The 16,723-nt window shown below is 39.0% G+C and overlaps 2 protein-coding genes and 1 long non-coding RNA gene across 22 annotated transcripts in view; 1 reads left to right on the top strand and 2 right to left on the bottom strand.

Annotated features, from left to right (window-relative positions):
* LOC310715004 overlaps positions 1-16,723 on the bottom strand; it is a 90,947-nt gene that overhangs the window by 62,841 nt on the left and 11,383 nt on the right. The window lies entirely within an intron of this gene.
* Positions 465-4,295, bottom strand: tmem107l (transmembrane protein 107 like). Of its 2 annotated transcripts, none has more exons than XM_083570328.1 (6): positions 4,120-4,295; positions 3,148-3,888; positions 2,525-2,592; positions 1,831-1,931; positions 1,216-1,312; positions 465-624 (listed from the first exon to the last, which is right to left on the bottom strand). In XM_083570328.1, exons 2-6 carry the CDS (start codon positions 3,232-3,234, stop codon positions 555-557), a joined length of 423 nt encoding a protein of 140 aa, XP_083426454.1. In that variant the 5' UTR covers positions 3,235-3,888; positions 4,120-4,295; the 3' UTR covers positions 465-554. The 2 variants fall into 2 exon arrangements, with proteins under 2 accessions (XP_083426454.1, XP_083426453.1); XM_083570327.1 differs by having other exon boundaries at positions 3,148-3,238; positions 4,120-4,294.
* Positions 10,386-16,723, top strand: part of huwe1 (HECT, UBA and WWE domain containing E3 ubiquitin protein ligase 1) — a 50,345-nt gene continuing 44,007 nt past the window's right edge. For 9 of the 19 annotated variants that reach the window (XM_083521079.1, XM_083521090.1, XM_083521085.1 and 6 more), the window contains exons 1-5: positions 10,389-10,512; positions 15,645-15,694; positions 15,795-15,858; positions 16,224-16,322; positions 16,450-16,656. In XM_083521079.1, the coding sequence (XP_083377205.1) occupies positions 15,814-15,858; positions 16,224-16,322; positions 16,450-16,656 (351 nt within the window). In that variant the 5' untranslated portion in view covers positions 10,389-10,512; positions 15,645-15,694; positions 15,795-15,813. Of the gene's footprint in view, positions 10,513-12,479; positions 12,526-12,619; positions 13,589-15,644; positions 15,695-15,794; positions 15,859-16,223; positions 16,323-16,449; positions 16,657-16,723 lie in introns of those variants that run through there. The other 10 variants (XM_083521080.1, XM_083521091.1, XM_083521077.1 and 7 more) reach the window with 7 other exon arrangements.

Genomic DNA, 16,723 nt, shown 5'->3' with positions numbered 1-16,723 from the left:
CCAAATCCGGCTTTAAACTTCTCCACAACAGTATCTCGGACCTGCCTGGTGTGTTCCTTGTTCTTCATGATGCTCTCTGCGCTTCAAACGGACCTCTGAGACTATCACAGTGCAGGTGCATTTATACGGAGACTTGATTACACACAGGTGGATTCTATTTATCATCATTAGTCATTTAGGTCAACATTGGATCATTCAGAGATCCTCACTGAACTTCTGGAGAGAGTTTGCTGCACTGAAAGTAAAGGGGCTGAATAATTTTGCATGCCCAATTTTTTAGATTTTTATTTGTTAAAAAAGTTTGAAATATCCAATAAATTTCGTTTTACTTCATGATTGTGTCCCACTTGTTGTTGATTCTTCACAAAAAATTACAGTTTCATATCTTTATGTATGAAGCCTAAATGTGGCAAAAGGTCGCAAAGTTCAAGGGGGCCGAATACTTTAGCAAGGGACTGTATATTCTACGTTTATTTAGACACAGATATCCCAGTTGCTTGGCAACATAATCTTTACTTATCCCATGAAGAAGGTTTTGTTAGCACTCATGCATTCTATAGTGGCTTCTTCTTTAGACCACAAACAGCAATAAGCAGGATCATCTCATACAAGGCTGGGATTACGCTGAAACAGCAAAGGAGAAAAGGAATATAAGAGCGTGTTTCATGTCTTTTGCAAATTTTACAAATTTCGAATTATTTGTATAACACTTGTAACAAGACGAAGGTTTGAATTTTCGTGCAGGCATGATAGATAGATAGATAGATAGATAGATAGATAGATAGATAGATAGATAGATAGATAGATAGATAGATAGATAGATAGATAGATAGATAGATAGATAGATAGATAGATAGATAGATAGATAGATAGATCAAAATAGATGAATTCATTAATTTTGCCGATTATGAATCCGTCGACCTCTATTAGTAACTGCTCGATCGATTCTTTAATTTGTTTGGAAAAGTATAGAGAGCAGGTACAAACGTATTAAAACTGTGCAAGGGTTAAAAATTCCCACATACGTCTGTAGTCCTCCATGGTGACAGCACTAATATTTCTACCTCTGTGATTTTTTAGGGATAGTTTTAGGTATTCCAATGTTTCCATGGGTATAGTAGTAGGGTTTATAGTTCATTTCATTTTTAGGTTTAGGTCTTTGGACTTAATTCAGAATACAGACACAGACAGATTTCACTCCTACTGCCGACTCACCTGCAGAAGCCAAAGATCCACCAGTAGATGTAACAAGTCCACTGTTCAAACAGGAAGAACAGCAGTGCAACAGAGCCGCTTGCATGACACGCAGTAGCTGAATATTCAGTGTCAGGAAAATAGGACAGCATTCAAAAAATACACTTCTATGATTACTACTGATATATGGACATCCATATTTAGATCTATGAACATATATCAATAAATAAGAAGGAAGTTGTAATGGAAAGAGAACATTCAGTATCTGTCCTGCTCATGCATTAGTGCAATATCTGAAGAACGTAAATCCCTCGTTACAAACACAAACACACATTTAAGGGTTCGGTGGACCTAAAAATCATAAGCACTGATTTGCAAAGATGCAGAACAGTATGATCTGGTCAAAAGAGGTATTCTTTATTATATTCTAACAAAGCACAGTACAAACAATGCCAGCTAAATACTTGACCTGTGCAGTGAGGAGGCTTGGTGGATCTTTTGGCAATGGGAAGGATTTTGCTGGCATGGTTTTGGATCCTCGACAACGGAAAAAATTTATACAACATTCTTTCATCCTACGATGAAACATTCAGCAATGACCATGGATTGAAATTATGACATTGCAGACAAGGATACATAAAAGTCCTTGATTGCTGTCAAACATCGAGGCTCCGGAGAAAAAGCCTGCAAGTTCTACAGCAAACAGACCCAGCGTCACGGATAAGGCCACCACCAGCCTGCACACCAGAGAGGAGGGAAAATAAAGACCATGCTAAAAAAAAAAACCTGAAATAATTAAATTCCAATACATAAAGCAAACAATTTAGGACTATTGGCAAACATGGACTACTGATAAACAGCTTTGGCTTCCATCCTGATTGGAAATACCAATAAGGCAAAATGTGAATAAGTGTAATACTGAACACTCCATTTGCAGAAAAGCACCATTTCAGGAAAAGTGCGTATTTTGACCACCCTGTCCAACACCAGGAACTTGTTGTGAGGTTACAGAGAGCAGACCAAAACTTTTCCAAAATATTTTCTCCATTTATGATTCCACCCAATGAGCAGCATCCGTGATATAAAGGCTGATGATCACTATATCAGGTAGGTCCAAAACGAAAGCGGACCTGACAAGCCAAAAAATAAGATGCTCAATATGCATGCTCTTTTCTTAGAGTCAGCATATATTGTTTACTTTCATTCTTGGTCTCCTGTAGGCCTACAGTGCCAGTTTAGCTATACAGTGGCTGACAAGGGTCTAATGCAAGTAGCACATGTTGACCGATCCTGTGATGTGCACAAGACATCTTTCTAAACAAACTCTTACCTCATGTCCTCTAAATTATATTGTTCAGCTGTAAAAGTCAGAGGCAGACAGGCTTTCACACTGTTCTCCTGTGGCACAGCCAGAGACAAAAACATGATCACAGAAACAGTCGATAGAACACATTATATTTGTAGCCAATTTAAATAAAGAATATTTACAAAAATCACAAAACGTTACTGATAATGACAGCTAGGTTGGATCGTACTTGCTGATAACCGATTAATTAACCAAGTTTTTTATTTGGATAGTGGATAAAAAAATAAATAAAAAATAAGAAAATGTGCTAAATGAAATAAATATAAATATATTCATTATATAAAAAAATAGAGGAACATAAAAAACGCATTCAAACCGAAACAAAAAGTACCACTTCAAATAAGCACGTGGTGTCAGTAATTCTCCTCTAGTGGCCGCTCTCGAACTGTATAACGCAACCCGGAAAAACTATCAGCATGGATATTTGCCGACGGTTCCAGCAATCAACTATTGCTGCAGATTAATCGACAAAATCCATTAAAAGCTAATAAAGCTCTCATGCTTACTGTGTAGAGTTGTATCTGAAATTCTTTGCTCGTGTGTGCATGAAATAAGTGATATGTTCAGCCATACAGAAGGGAACTCACCCTTGACCAAAATATGGTGATAACTATGACCAGATGGGCGATAAGGGTGAGGAATCGGGCTGGAATCAGGCTGCATATTGCCCACATTGAACTACAAAGTATAAAACAGATTATTAAACAATTATTTTCCAATGATCTAACTGTTTAATCTGGCTGCTTTGGGTAAACTAGGTGAAATTAAGTTAACGTTACAGCCTAAATACAGAGTACATTAATAATACATGAACAATGCAATGCTTTTTTCTTTCTCCGTGTCACCCCTCTATTCTCCTTCTCTTTCTCCTTCTCCCTTTCTGTCGAGTTAAACATGCTCTTTAGGTACAAGCAACCAGTATTCCTGTCCCTTTCTTCTTTTTGGATCTGCCCGATTTATCCTGACGCCCCACATCTATATAAGGGTTCTCTTCAACTGGAGACACTCTTTGCAGCTGGGGATGGTTCCACCTCAACAGCCTAAAGATCCTGAGCAACTCAAGAACTTTGTGGATGAACAGCCTACTGCAATGTCCCAGGAACAATGGTTGCATAAACCGTTTTGCATTTAAGCTTCTATCACTGAACAGTACACGTCAACAATGATGGAACCGGACATTCGGTGCCACCCAGATGAGGATAAGGGTCCCTTTTAAATTCGGGTTCCTCTCAAGGTTTCTTCCTCACGCCATCTCAGGGAATCTTTCATTGCAACAGTCACCACTGTCTCGCTCGATAGGGACAAACGTACAGTTATAAGGATCAACCCTATAGGCACTAAACGTATGCAGTTTTATTACAACTTTATTACCGCTTTATATCTGTAAAACTGCTATGAGACCATTTTTGGAAGCGCTCTACAAATAAAATTCATTTGAATTAATAACCAGTTAGAATGCAGTGCAATGATCACAATATAGTCAATTAGACTTAAATTAGAATTAAACTGTTAATTACAAAGTAACAGGGTGTGAATGTGATCAGACTAATGTACAGTACCTGCACGTGTCCTCGCGTGCTCCTGAAATATACAATTTAATACGTGAACAAATGATTATTATCTTGTTAAATCGATTAGATTTATGACTGTGTGCAGCTAAACAAAGCACAATGGAGGTAGAAACCAAACCGGAAGTGAAGCGGATGTTTTAGCCGTTGCTATAGACAACTCAGTAGCTACTCAAGGAGCTGCAGCAACATGGCGCCTATTTGTGTACGGAAAGCCAAAAGGGTCATACACGACAAGAGCATTTAAAGGGTAAATTACATCTCATGGTAATCTTGAGCACCTATAAAGTTGTATTGCATCTTTATCTCTTACGAGTCTTTAGTTTGATCAGGTTTATAAAAGAAAGATTCAGCTTAATGATTCTTCCCGAAAACAGCCGGAAGATGTAGCAATCATCTGCAAGCTGTGACATCTCTATAAATAAAATAGGAACAAAACCTTTTAGTCTTAAATGAACTACGGCTAACAATCAGATCCAGCCATACGTATTTAATCCAAAAAACAAACCCCAAGTCTGAAATTGAACGTCAAAAACAAACAAAAGCAATGACAACTACAGCAGGACCTGCATGCATGTACTGAACAAGGTTCTCCCTCCATCCCATCCAAAAACACACACCAATTTAGAGACATTCTGTTCTAGCGAGTCCTGTGCAGCGGTTCCACGCTCTTCTGGGACCCATACAAGGAATTTCGCCCTTCATGAAATCATTAAGAGCCAAAAAAATTCTGAAACTTATACAAACCCAGAAGGATCGTAATTGGCACAGAAATACTCAAGTCATACATCCAAATAGTTTTTAGTACCTTTGGCCATGTTTAGCATGTGAATCCACGTCTTAACAGTGTAAATAACCCAGAATGCATTAAATGGCATTAAACCACCTTTTACCATTTTTTTTTTTACAGCTTTAAAAAAAACAGCTCTTTTATGCTTTATGCTATATATTCAGTTTCAGTTCAAGCTTGAACCCCACCTCCGATCCCATCTAAAAAGAAAAATAATCAACAACAGTCTGCACTTATTTAATTTTATAATAAAAAATTAAGAACTCCACAAATAAATGTGCAATGGGTGGTGGGTGCACACATTTGTGTCCTGACCAGGTTAATTGACCCCACATGGTGACAAGATACTCATCCTTGACATGACCGTACAAATGAGTGGTAAAAAAAAAAAAAACATTTATTTTTTATCGTGGACACACCAGGACAACCCCTGTCAAGATGCCGACCTGGGGGGGCTACGGAGGTTACCCAACTCTAAATTGGCCACTGTGTATATTACAGTGTAAATGGTGTGGTTATTTAGATGCAGGGGCGGTTATTCATTTAGATGTGGTTATTCATTCAACCCATTGACTGTCAGATTTGTTTTTAAGAGAACATTGCAAAAGTCCAAAGTCAACTGGCAATAAATGTAAAGTGTAGCACTATTACAAAAGTGAAATCTCCTCGTTTATGTCGAAATGTGACCCTTTTGGTCTTCCATACCCAGTTATCATCTCATAGGCTCTATATAACAATAAACCTGTAGATGTGGTGTAGAAGCTGTTTCATGCTTTAGCATGGAGTTTTGTAACCTAATAAATCTATGAGACTTATGAGAACTTTTTTATGCATGACAAACATCTAAGACTGTTAGATGGGAATGTGATTTGTATTGGCTTTTGCACTTGCCTGCAGCGGCCCCTGCTGTTCAGATCGTGCCATGCGCCATATAATAGAAATGCCCTGACTTGGGCCAAAGTTTGCCCTGGGGTGACTTTAATTTAGCCCACTATGCCATGCATGAGAAGAAGGGGGGAATAAGTCACTGATACAGATCTTCATTTATAATTTAATATAATAATGTAGTTTGTTTCATTCTTAAGCCGGCAAAAAATGTAAATGTAGAGAATATAAGTGACATTGAATTAATCCAATTTGAAAAATCTAAAAAAAAATCTAAAGCAGCGATTTTGCAAGCATACGTCTGTATAACTTATAACATTGATCACTGTATTATGCATTGGACTCATGAGTACTATTACTGAAATGTTTCTATGTTTATATCGTACTGTTTAGAAGTTTAAGTGAAAAAGAAACCACTAAAGAAAACTACATTAGATTATGGAATAATATTTATTTCTAAATATTATTAAATCATAAATATTTGTGGCAAATTTCTTTTTTAAATAATACAGTTTTTTTTTTTTTAATGCTTAGTAGTTAAGAAGTTGGACTTCTTCCCTCCCAGAACCACCAAGCTGCCACTGTGGGGCCCTTGATTAGGGCCCTTAACCTTCAGTGGCATAAATGAAATGAGTTGAGTTTATCCTTAAATACAGCTTGAATATAAAATATGTCAGGATTTACTTCTGTTATTTAAATGTAAGAACAATATGTAAGAATTTAGGCCGCGTTCCAAACCGTGTTTTTTCGCAAAAAAGGGGATGTTTAAACAGGGATGACACTTAATTTGTTCCTGCATTGTTTACAGTGTTCTTTTTTCAGGATGCAAATTATTTTCTTAATATACCAATCAGGCATAACATTATGACCACCTGCCTAATATTGTGTTGGTCCCCCTTTTGCTGCCAAAACAGTCCTGACCCTTCGAGCATGAACAATTTGAGCTACAGGAGCTCATCTGATGAATCGGACCACATGGTCCAGCCTTCGCTCCTGTTCACCACAGTTCCTTCCTTGGAGCACTTTTAATAGACACTGAGCACTGAAGACTGGGAACAGCCCACAAGAGCTGCAGTTTTGGAGACGCTCTGACCCAGACGTCTAGACATCACATGTCAAACTCACTCAAATCCTTACACTCGCCCATTTTTCGTGCTTCTAACAAATCAACTTTGAGGGCAAAATGTTCACAGTGTTCACACACATACAGTACATCCCACTCACTTACAGGCGCCATGATGAGGAGATAATCAGTGTTATTCACTTCACCAGTCATAATGTTATAATGTCATTATGTCATGCCTGGACAGTGTATATTTAAGGATTTCTTTCGAAGTTTACCAAAGTGTGCACTATTTTTACTTATGATTCATGTTTTTTACAGTGTGTACAGAGAAATACATTCAGGCGAGCACTAAAGGCAGGTTAGACATGCACTAAAGTGAACCTTAAGCACTGAGCGTTTAATAATATTTATTAAAAGCAGTAATGAGCAGTTTGTTGTTGAGAGAAAGCTTGTTGTGGTTTATTAAGATATCCTAAAGAACAAACCACAAACCTTTGAAAAACACCATTAAAGAAGTGAGGGAAGTTTTGAAGAACAGCAGTCTTTAATGTGACTTAGAAAAACCAGTAGTCTCAAAGAGCAATTCGAAATCAACGTTGGTTATGTACAGGAAACAGAATGAAGCAATTCATCTCCTGAGTCCTCTGGTCCGAGTCGTTCGTGATTCCCATAGATGCAATGCAATTGATCAGGTTTTATTGGTCCGACTCTTGACATTCGTGTTACAATAATTATGGGAGTCAAGTGACAAAGGAACTAACGATAGCAACCAGAAGATTTGAAAGGTGAGCTATTCATTCTGTTTATCATCATTTGTCCTTGATCATCATTTTGATGCTTAGTCTTATTTTCATTATTGGAATTACACACTAAGTTGGTGTATGTAGACATTTTGGTGGGATCTGCTTACTGAACATTTCATTTTTTTCTGTTCAAAGCAACGAAATCAACTAAATTATAAAAAAAGAAAAGAAAAAAAGATTGGTTCGTTGTAATTAACGAGATCCAAAGAACCAGGTCACTAAAATGATCCCATCTTCCCATCACTATTCTCAAAGTGTGGAACGCGGCCCTCTAGTGGGGAATAAAGAAATGACAGGTGGGGCGCTATGAACGGCAAATTTTATCTTTTTTTTTTTTTCATTAATTAATTCTTCATTAATTTTCATTAATGTTTTTTCTCTATTAAAAATAAAATAGATAGATAATTTTTTTTAAATACACAAGGCAAACAAAAACAAACAATCAGGTCATTAATGCAAGTAAATTTAATCAACATGATTTGTCTGTACAATTATACATACAATGTAAATATTACATTTACATATTATTATAATTATACATATTATTAAACATAATATTACATATTACGCCCTTATTCAGAGCGACGTACAAAAGTGCTTTAAGTCTCTAGCAATGAATAAATCTACACTGGTATGCAAGATTACAACCTTAATATAAATATAACTCTTGAATTCTACAAAGCAAAATTAGAAAGTGCTAATCCAAGTGTTTCAGGAAGAGGTAGGTCTTCAACCGTCGCCTGAAGATACTTCACTGTAAGGACGTCTAGGAGAAGTTCATTCCAATAGAAAGAATTTCACCGTGCTGTAGTGTGCATGTGACATGCACACTATATGGATAAAAGTATTGAGACACATGACCTGACCTTTTCTGCCATATGTGGTTCTTCTTCAAACTGTTACCACAATGCTGGAAGCACAAAATTATATTGGATGTCTTTGCGTCCGCTTGAACTCGGAAACCCAAACCTGTTCTAGCAGACTCAAAAGGGGGGGAACCCATCCTCATTTGGGTGACATCAAGAGTGTGATTATAGTCTTTAAACAATACAGAACACTGGAGAATGAGAAATAACATGAGCACTGAAATGTAAGATTATGAGTAATGTTTGTTCTACAGTCTTATACAGTCATTTGTGGTTATAAAACTAGGAGCTACTGAGCAACTCATAAAATCGCTCAACATTTGCGATCATCACAGATCCAACACCAGCTTCTCTATGCCAGAGCCTTTAAACACTTAAGGAGGTCCAGGTAGTCGTGATCGGTCGTACTGGAACGATTTGTTTATTTTTAACACGTCTTTAATGTGAAGAAGAATGAGTACAGCAATCCCCCCGCTTTACCACGGTGCCAATCTTGCGCCCCGGTTTATCGCGTATTGCATTTGCCACATAACGATTTTGCACATTTTTGTCTGTCTGTACTGTCTGTACTGTCTGTCTGTCTGTCTGTCTGTACGGTTTGTACTATCTGTCTGCCTGTACTGTCTGTACTGTCTGTACTGTCGGTCTGTCTGTCTGTCTGTCTGTCTGTCTGTCTGTCTGTCTGTACTGTCTGTCTGTCTGTCTGTACTGTCTGTACTGACTGCATGTACTGTCTGTCTGTACCATCTGTCTGTCTGTCTGTCTGTCTGTCTGTCTGTACTGTCTGTACTGACTGCATGTACTGTCTGTCTGTACCATCTGTCTGTCTGTCTGTCTGTCTGTCTGTCTGTCTGTCTGTCTGTCTGTCTGTACTGTACTGTACTGTACTGTACTGTCTGTACTGTCTGTCTGGCTGTACTGTCTGTCTGTACTGTCTATCTGTACTGTCTGTCTGTCTGTACTGTCTGTACTGTCTGTCTATACTGTCTGTACTGTCTGTCTGTCTGTACTGTCTGTCTGTCTTTACTGTCTGTATTGTCTGTCTGTCTGTCTGTACTGTCTGTCTGTACTGTTTATGTTATGTGTTGTAGCTCTATGTTGGCTGATTTTCCCGGTCTCTCGCGGATAGAACGATAGACCAAAACACTTATAGGGAATTGTTTTTATGGGGTTTATGTTGACATTTATTAGTAAAAATATAATCATTCATTGTAAAATTAAGTAAAATGTTAATGCACTACAGTACTGTATACATAAAATAGCATTTTTGGGGTGGCGTCTGTTTATCGCGGTTTTTCGTTTTGGAATGTAACCACCGCGATAATCGGGGGGAATACTGTAGTCTCAAAGAGCGATTCGTTCATTTTCTGCTGGACGCGCATGAGCAAAGAATCGCTAAATCTTTGTAGGTTATGTACAGAGAAACAGAATGAAATAGTAGTTTATCTCTCAAATCTTCTAGTTGTTCGTTTTTTTATCACGTGACTCTTATAAACGCTACACAATACAAAAGATCGTTTTTTTTTGGCCAAGTCTTGACGTTATTGTTACAATAATTATGAGGGTCACGTGATGAGATGTGAGCTATTTATTCTGTTCGTCATAATTTGTCCTATTTTCATAGCCAAAGTTTATGTATGTAGACGTGTCGGGGGGATCTGCTTATTGAAAAAATTGACATTTCTGAATAAACGAAAGAAATCAATTGTATGATTGAAAAAGTAATAATAAAAAAGATCCGTTCCGAGTTTTGAAGAACCGATTCACTAAAATGATCCGAACTTGATTCGTGCTACTTATCCGGATCATGCGCTATGACGCCACACAGCGCGGGGACGCCCTCACACCGCCGCGTGCAGAGAGAGAGAGGGAGAGATAGAGAAAAGAATTAACGCGAGATTTACGCCGCGAGACTTCACACCCCTGCGCTCTCGCCGCTGTAAAGATGGTGAAGTTGCGCCGAGACGCGACGCGGTAAGTTGATTGGGGAATAAAATAAAGATCGAGCTCGCGCCGTCTACTCTAAACGGTGCCCTACGGGGTGGCAGTGTGGGATGGATTGGGGCAGGAGAGAGGGTGTTTCGCTAATACCATTTTTTTCCGGCGGCGAGGAGAGGTCTGGACATTGTACTGTATAAACCGCCATTTTTAATATGCGGTGAGGGGGAAGAGAGAGAGAGAGAGAGAGAGTGTGTGAGTGTGTGTGTGCGCGCGCGGGCGGGCGGGCGGACGTTCGGCACGCTGGGATCAAATCGCGATCAGGGGTGGGTTTGTTTTTGTTTTAATTTACATAACCGGAGACTGCACTGCGGGTGGTCAGGAGGTGCTGGTGAAGAGATATGTGTGTGGTGCATGGCACAGTCCGGGATTTGTCCCCGGTATACCGGTGGAAATGTAGTTCGAGACCGCGCTCGAGCAGGTCTGAAGCGTTCCCTGAGTGGAGAGAATGATTTGGCATCGCAGTTACACTGCTCGTGCATGTATCTCGTGTATTTCTTCATCTTCTGCTTCTTCCGTTTGCACAACAGGAACCTGTATCACTTTTCATTAACATAACATAAAACATACACAGGATGCCTGCCATCCCATAATTCACCCAGGCCATCCCATAATTCACAATTCACCCAGGCCATCCCATAATTAACAATTCACCCAGGCCATCCCATAATTCACCCAGGCCATCACATATGATCCTCAGTCTCAGCACTCATGTAGGCTGGATGAGCAAAAGTTCACGTGTGTGCATACACACACCATGACATCATGACACCCGTGTGTCACCCTGTTCCTTTTTTTCCAGGAGGACTTCCACTCGATTTTGTAGCACTGCTGTGGTTAATGTTAATTAAATAAATTGCTGTTTCAGTAGATTGAAAATGTACTACAGTTTCAGACTACACACGGTGTTTACAATGAGCAACTTTTTGGCTTTGGAAGAAGTCAGAGTGCAGGTGTGTGGAACTCAAAGGAAAGCTGGCATCCAGCATTAAAACAATACTCCGCAAACACCGATTTGTTTTAGAGATTGTCATACTGACTCGATCGGATGGATGCTATGCAGAACTTTTGTGAGGTGGACTTTGTGGGCTTTTTTGACCCCAAACTTTTTTTTCAAGGAAGGGCCAAAAATTATTGATTATTGTTGTATTATAAACATTCGGTTATTATATTCTGTTATAGTATATTTAAAAAATGATCGAGTTGCCATGGTTATTCTTGTGCATGATTTCATCATGGGGAACAATCCGGTTTATGATACGTCTCATGCAGCTATTTAGTGACCTCAAATGAGACATAAGGCTGTTCCTCTTCTTTTCTCAATTGGGACACAATTATTTATATATATATATATATATATATATATATATATATATATATATATATATATATATACATATATTTATATGTATATATATATATATATGTATATATATGAGAGAGAGAGATTATATAGATAGATAGATGTGTGTGTGTGTGTATGTATGTATGTATATATGGCATGGAGGACAAAATCGAAGGTCACCACTGGCCAACTTTGGCCACAAACCCCATCTTGGACCCTTCTGCCTTACACACTGATGTTCACTGTTGGAGCAGTAGTTAAGTGTGTGTTTGTGTGTGTATATGTGTAATGGTGGGGACCAAATTAGAGGAATCTCTGACAGATTTTACTTCATGGGGATTTTTATTAAAAAAAAATTTTTTGGTTACAGATATTAGATTTTAGATAAAGTATTTTATATATAGTATTAATTGTTGGGAGAATAGTGTTTGGAAGGACAGAAAGCCTCGTGTGTGTGTGTGTGTTGTTTAGGCCTGTGCTGTGTGCGGAATGATTCAGCGAGATAGCCTGCTTTTTTAACTTGAATCAAACAGCAGAGCGGCGAGAGCGCGCATGTCGGAAGCCGCCTGAGTGTACGAGCATCTCCCCCCCCCAATAACCAAACCGCGCGATTCTCACGAACACATGCCGCTTTGATTCTTCGAGTATGTACCACTAATGCTCGCGCGCGCGCGCCTGTGTGTATATGCAAGTGTGAATGCGCGCGCGCCTGTGTGTATATGCAAGTGTGAATGCGCGCGCACGTGTGTGAGCGTATATGCCTGCATGTGTTTGCGCGTGCGCGCGCGTGCTTGTGCGCGTTCGGGATATATAAAAAAAAAAAAAAAAATGCCATGTACAGAGCCCAGGCTTCAGTAGGCCTCGGTGAAAGCCGGCCCCTCGAGTTACACAGCAAGCGCGCGTTGGTGAGACGGAAGTGGGCTTTCGGTCGCGACCGAGTTGCCGGCGTTTTATCACGTATGTCTCTTCTCCTACCGTAGCCGTAGTACTTTTGGATCCCCGCAACGAAAAAAGCGTACCTGTAAAAACTATTCACCAGGAATCTCTGGGAATGTCTCTGCTTGTGTTGACATCCATGAGACCAATTTTGTCGTTTGCACTTTTTTTCCATTGGCTTAGCATGCTAAAGCTAGCAATTTCGACTCTTAGCTAGCTGGAGGCACTTCTTTATTAACCGTGTTAGACATCAAATCCGAGTTCGAATCGCTGTAATTTATGATTGTGCGCTTATATATTGAGTTTATGCCCAGGATTTTGTTAGCTCTATGCGTAGAAGCTAAGTCCCGCTAATGCTAAGTGACACCGTGTTCTGTAGCATTGTTTGCTAGCTTTCGTCGTTGGATTTGCGTTTAGGGTAGGATGTGTGTGTCTGCTATGTGCTATTGTGTGAAAAAGGTTATCTCTGTTATCTCTATGTGGGAGTAAATTGTTGGGAGACTGGGTTGTATTGCTGTAGTGAGAAGTGTGGGTTAAAGAAGCTAACATTGGCCCGTCAGGAGATTTTGCTGTTGCATTGCAGTTGCGTTAGCTGCAGTGGAGTGAACAGCTAGCAGGGGGGGAAAAAGCCATTGTGCTGCTTTCAAGACTTACAAAAAGAGAGGCTTGTGTCCGGTTATTTCTTTTTAGTTCTACAGTAATGATACCTAAAAACCCTTTTATCATCTTTAGAATCATTGCTGTGACGTCTACTAACATTTGGAGTATTGGGTATTTATATTTCCAGTCTAAATGTCCTCATGTTTCATGCATGTATTTTCTAGACGTAGTGAAGTCTCGTCTTTTAAAAGGAAGGTAACATTTTGGGGGAGATTCTTTTAAAGTAATTCCCATTTCTTAGATCTTGTTCTGAAATCTCACTGTCTTCCATTTCGGTTTCAGCCCCAGCTGTCACACGTCTTTTCTTTCTTTCTTTTTTTTTCTTCTTTTTTTTTTGCATCATCACAGAGTCCACATTGTTTTGTTCTTTAACAGATCAGTAAAGTGTTCAGGAAGAGATTTTATTTTATTTTATTTGATTGGCTTATAAGTCCTAATATCATTAACCTAAAAAATAAAAAAAATAAATAGCAATTTACTTATTAATAATGCCAACTTGGCCTATGAGTTCTGCGGATAGAAAGTTAGAAAGTACAACCGTCACAGCTGAATATTATTGCGCAAGTGTAATGAAAGTCTGATATTCGGGGTACAGATTTATCTTTTTTTTTTTTTTTTTTGGACAGATGTCCCTGACATCCATTTTACAAGAGAACAGGTTCCCTATAGCAAAAGAACCACTGAAACATGGGTGTCGAATCAGTGTGGCTAAAACCAGCCTCTTTCATTTTACTCACAAGTGTTGTGAATTGAAACCGAAACCAGGTTGAGCAGGAGTTTATCCAGAGTGATTTCTTAAATATATTAATATATTTTGAAAGTAGTTCACTCTTAACAATGGTGTGATTTGTGCAGATTAGATGCAATCGATATCATGATAAATGATGTATTGCGTTATACGTTTTTCCAATTGTTGCATTAGAAGCTTGAGATGGTGTTAATGTTTTACAGAAGCGTCAAGTTGTAAAATGTAACTTTTGTTACAGATTAAAAAAAAAAAAAAAAAGTATTGTATAGCTGCCAGTTTCCTGGCAAACATGCACCTATATCGTGAAACATATCAGGTTTTTGTCTAGGTGTTCTGAAGCATTGTGGTATGACGAGCAATATGGCTGTAAGAACACCTGACCATCACATAATGTGCTTGGGGAACGTCCCATTCCATATTCAGTTGCTGTTAACATCGAGTGTCGTGCGAAGAGGTTGCTCTTGTTCAAGAGGTTGCTCTTGTTCTAGTTCATCTCAAAGGTGTGCTCGCTGGCGTTGAGGTCAAGACTTTGTGCCAGACCATTGCCGTTCTTCTGTTCCCACCTTGGCAAGTCATGTCATTGGAGCTCGCTTTGTACACAGGGGTTTTGTCATGCTGGAAGAGGTTTAGTTTTTTTATTTCGATTGAATTTATACTTGTACAGCATATGAATACATTCTATACAGTTGTGTATTTCCAATGTGTGGTGTGATGGTCAGGTGTCCACAAACCGTTGGCCATAGTGTGTTTTAGCTAGATTACTCACTCCTAGTGGTTGTGAACAGAATTTTAAACTTCTGGTCATATTGAGTTGTTTGCTTACATTTTTTTTTTAGTTGTCTGGAGGTTTTAGGGACATCATTAATAACCAGAACCCAAACGAAGATATATATAACCAATGACTAACTGCTTTTACTCTGCTTGCTGTGTTCATATTTGTCAAAAATAGAAAACTTTTGTTTACCATATTTCATGCTCATGTTTCAGTTCCCATTAAAGGGAATACCTTCAAGTTTTACCCAAGAGTCATAGGACAGTAAACTGGCTACACTGACTCATCATAGCCTTTATATACTACAGTGTTCAAAAGGATTTCCGATCACTTTAAGAGCAAAGCGCACCGAGATTTTAAATAGCGTTCATTTACATTTAGTCAGAGGCCCGAGGCTCCTATCTAGAGTGACTTGCGCGAGCTCTTAATCTGACATCACTCTCACATCATGATCAAGCAGATGTGCTTCAGCCCTCAGAGAGCAAATTTACAGATTCACATCTCTGTGTTTGTGAACTGTTGGTGTTTCATTGAGAGAAAAAAAAAGGGTTTGAATTTCTGTGTATATTTAGTAACTATAATAACCTGAAGAGATGAAGAACCAAAAAAGTGTCAGCTTCGTTTTAAAATCTTGTCTTTCATTATAGGTATTACATCTGAAAGATGCTGTTAAGTTGGAATTGCCAAATTAATCATTGTAAGTATGTTTTTTTTTTTTTCCTGTATGCACTGTTGTACATTAGTTCATTAAAATATTGTATCGACACCGTTATAAATTATGCTGTGTGTCGCAACAGTGTGTAGAAACTAGCAACCATGAAGGTCGACAGAAGCAAGTTGAAGAAAACCCCCACTGAAGCGGTCAGTATGCTTAGAGATTTGCATTTTGTCATATTATATACAGAAATAGCACATTATTGTATTTTTGCTATTGCAATTATTTGCCCCATAACTTCAGTCTCTCTATCCCGTAAAGGCTGATAAACTCATCTAGAGTTGTTGCGTAGCGCTTGAAGAATGCTTGCGATGCTATTTATAAAATAAAATGTCTCGTTTGCACATACTTCCCTGATATCCATATTGCACAGGTCAACATTCTGATTGTGATTAACGAACAGTATATTGTAATCTCCCCCCCCCCCCCCCCACCACCACCACCACCACCCCTGATGTAGGCAAAAAAAAATGTTGTTTAACGCTGTGACGTTTTTCCCTCTCGCCCTCAGCCTGCTGACTGCAAAGCGCTTATAGAGAAGTTAAAGGGATGCAGCGACGAGCAGCTGCTCTTGGAGTTGCAGCACATTAAAACATGGAACATCGGAAAGGTAAATGCAGAACCCAGAGCTTTTGTGAGCAACGCACGTATTGTTGGGTGTGGTGCATTTTTTTTTTTTTTTTTTTTTTATTATTTTTATTATTATTATTTTTTTATTATTTCCTTTCTGCTTCTAGTGTGAGCTTTACCACTGGGTAGATCTTTTGGACCGTTTCGACGGAATCCTCTGTGATGCCGGCCAGACAGTGGAGAACATGTCCTGGATGCTGGTATGTGACCGACCAGACAACGGGCAGCTCAAGGCCTTGCTGCTGGCAGTGCTCAACTTCACAGCTCTGCTGATAGAGTACAGCTTTTCCCGGCATCTCTACAGCTCCATAGAGGTACTCCAGGATTTGATGAACTGCCCGTTCCATACGAACCCAATCTGTTCTCGGTATAATCGGTGAA

This window comes from Silurus aristotelis (assembly GCF_946808225.1).
Source record: "Silurus aristotelis genome assembly, chromosome: 19".
NCBI lineage: Eukaryota > Metazoa > Chordata > Actinopteri > Siluriformes > Siluridae > Silurus > Silurus aristotelis.
This window is presented reverse-complemented; position numbering and strand designations above follow the sequence as displayed.

Coding starts and splice junctions, on each gene's coding strand:
- tmem107l (XM_083570328.1), bottom strand. CDS start 3,234: ATGTGGGCAATATGCAGCCTGATTCCAGCCCGATTCCTCACCCTTATC. Junction 1,932..2,524: donor TATAATTTAGAGGACATGAG/GTAAGAGTTTGT, acceptor TCTGGTGTGCAG/GCTGGTGGTGGCCTTATCCG. Junction 625..1,215: donor TGGATCTTTGGCTTCTGCAG/GTGAGTCGGCAG, acceptor TTGCTGTTTCAG/CGTAATCCCAGCCTTGTATG.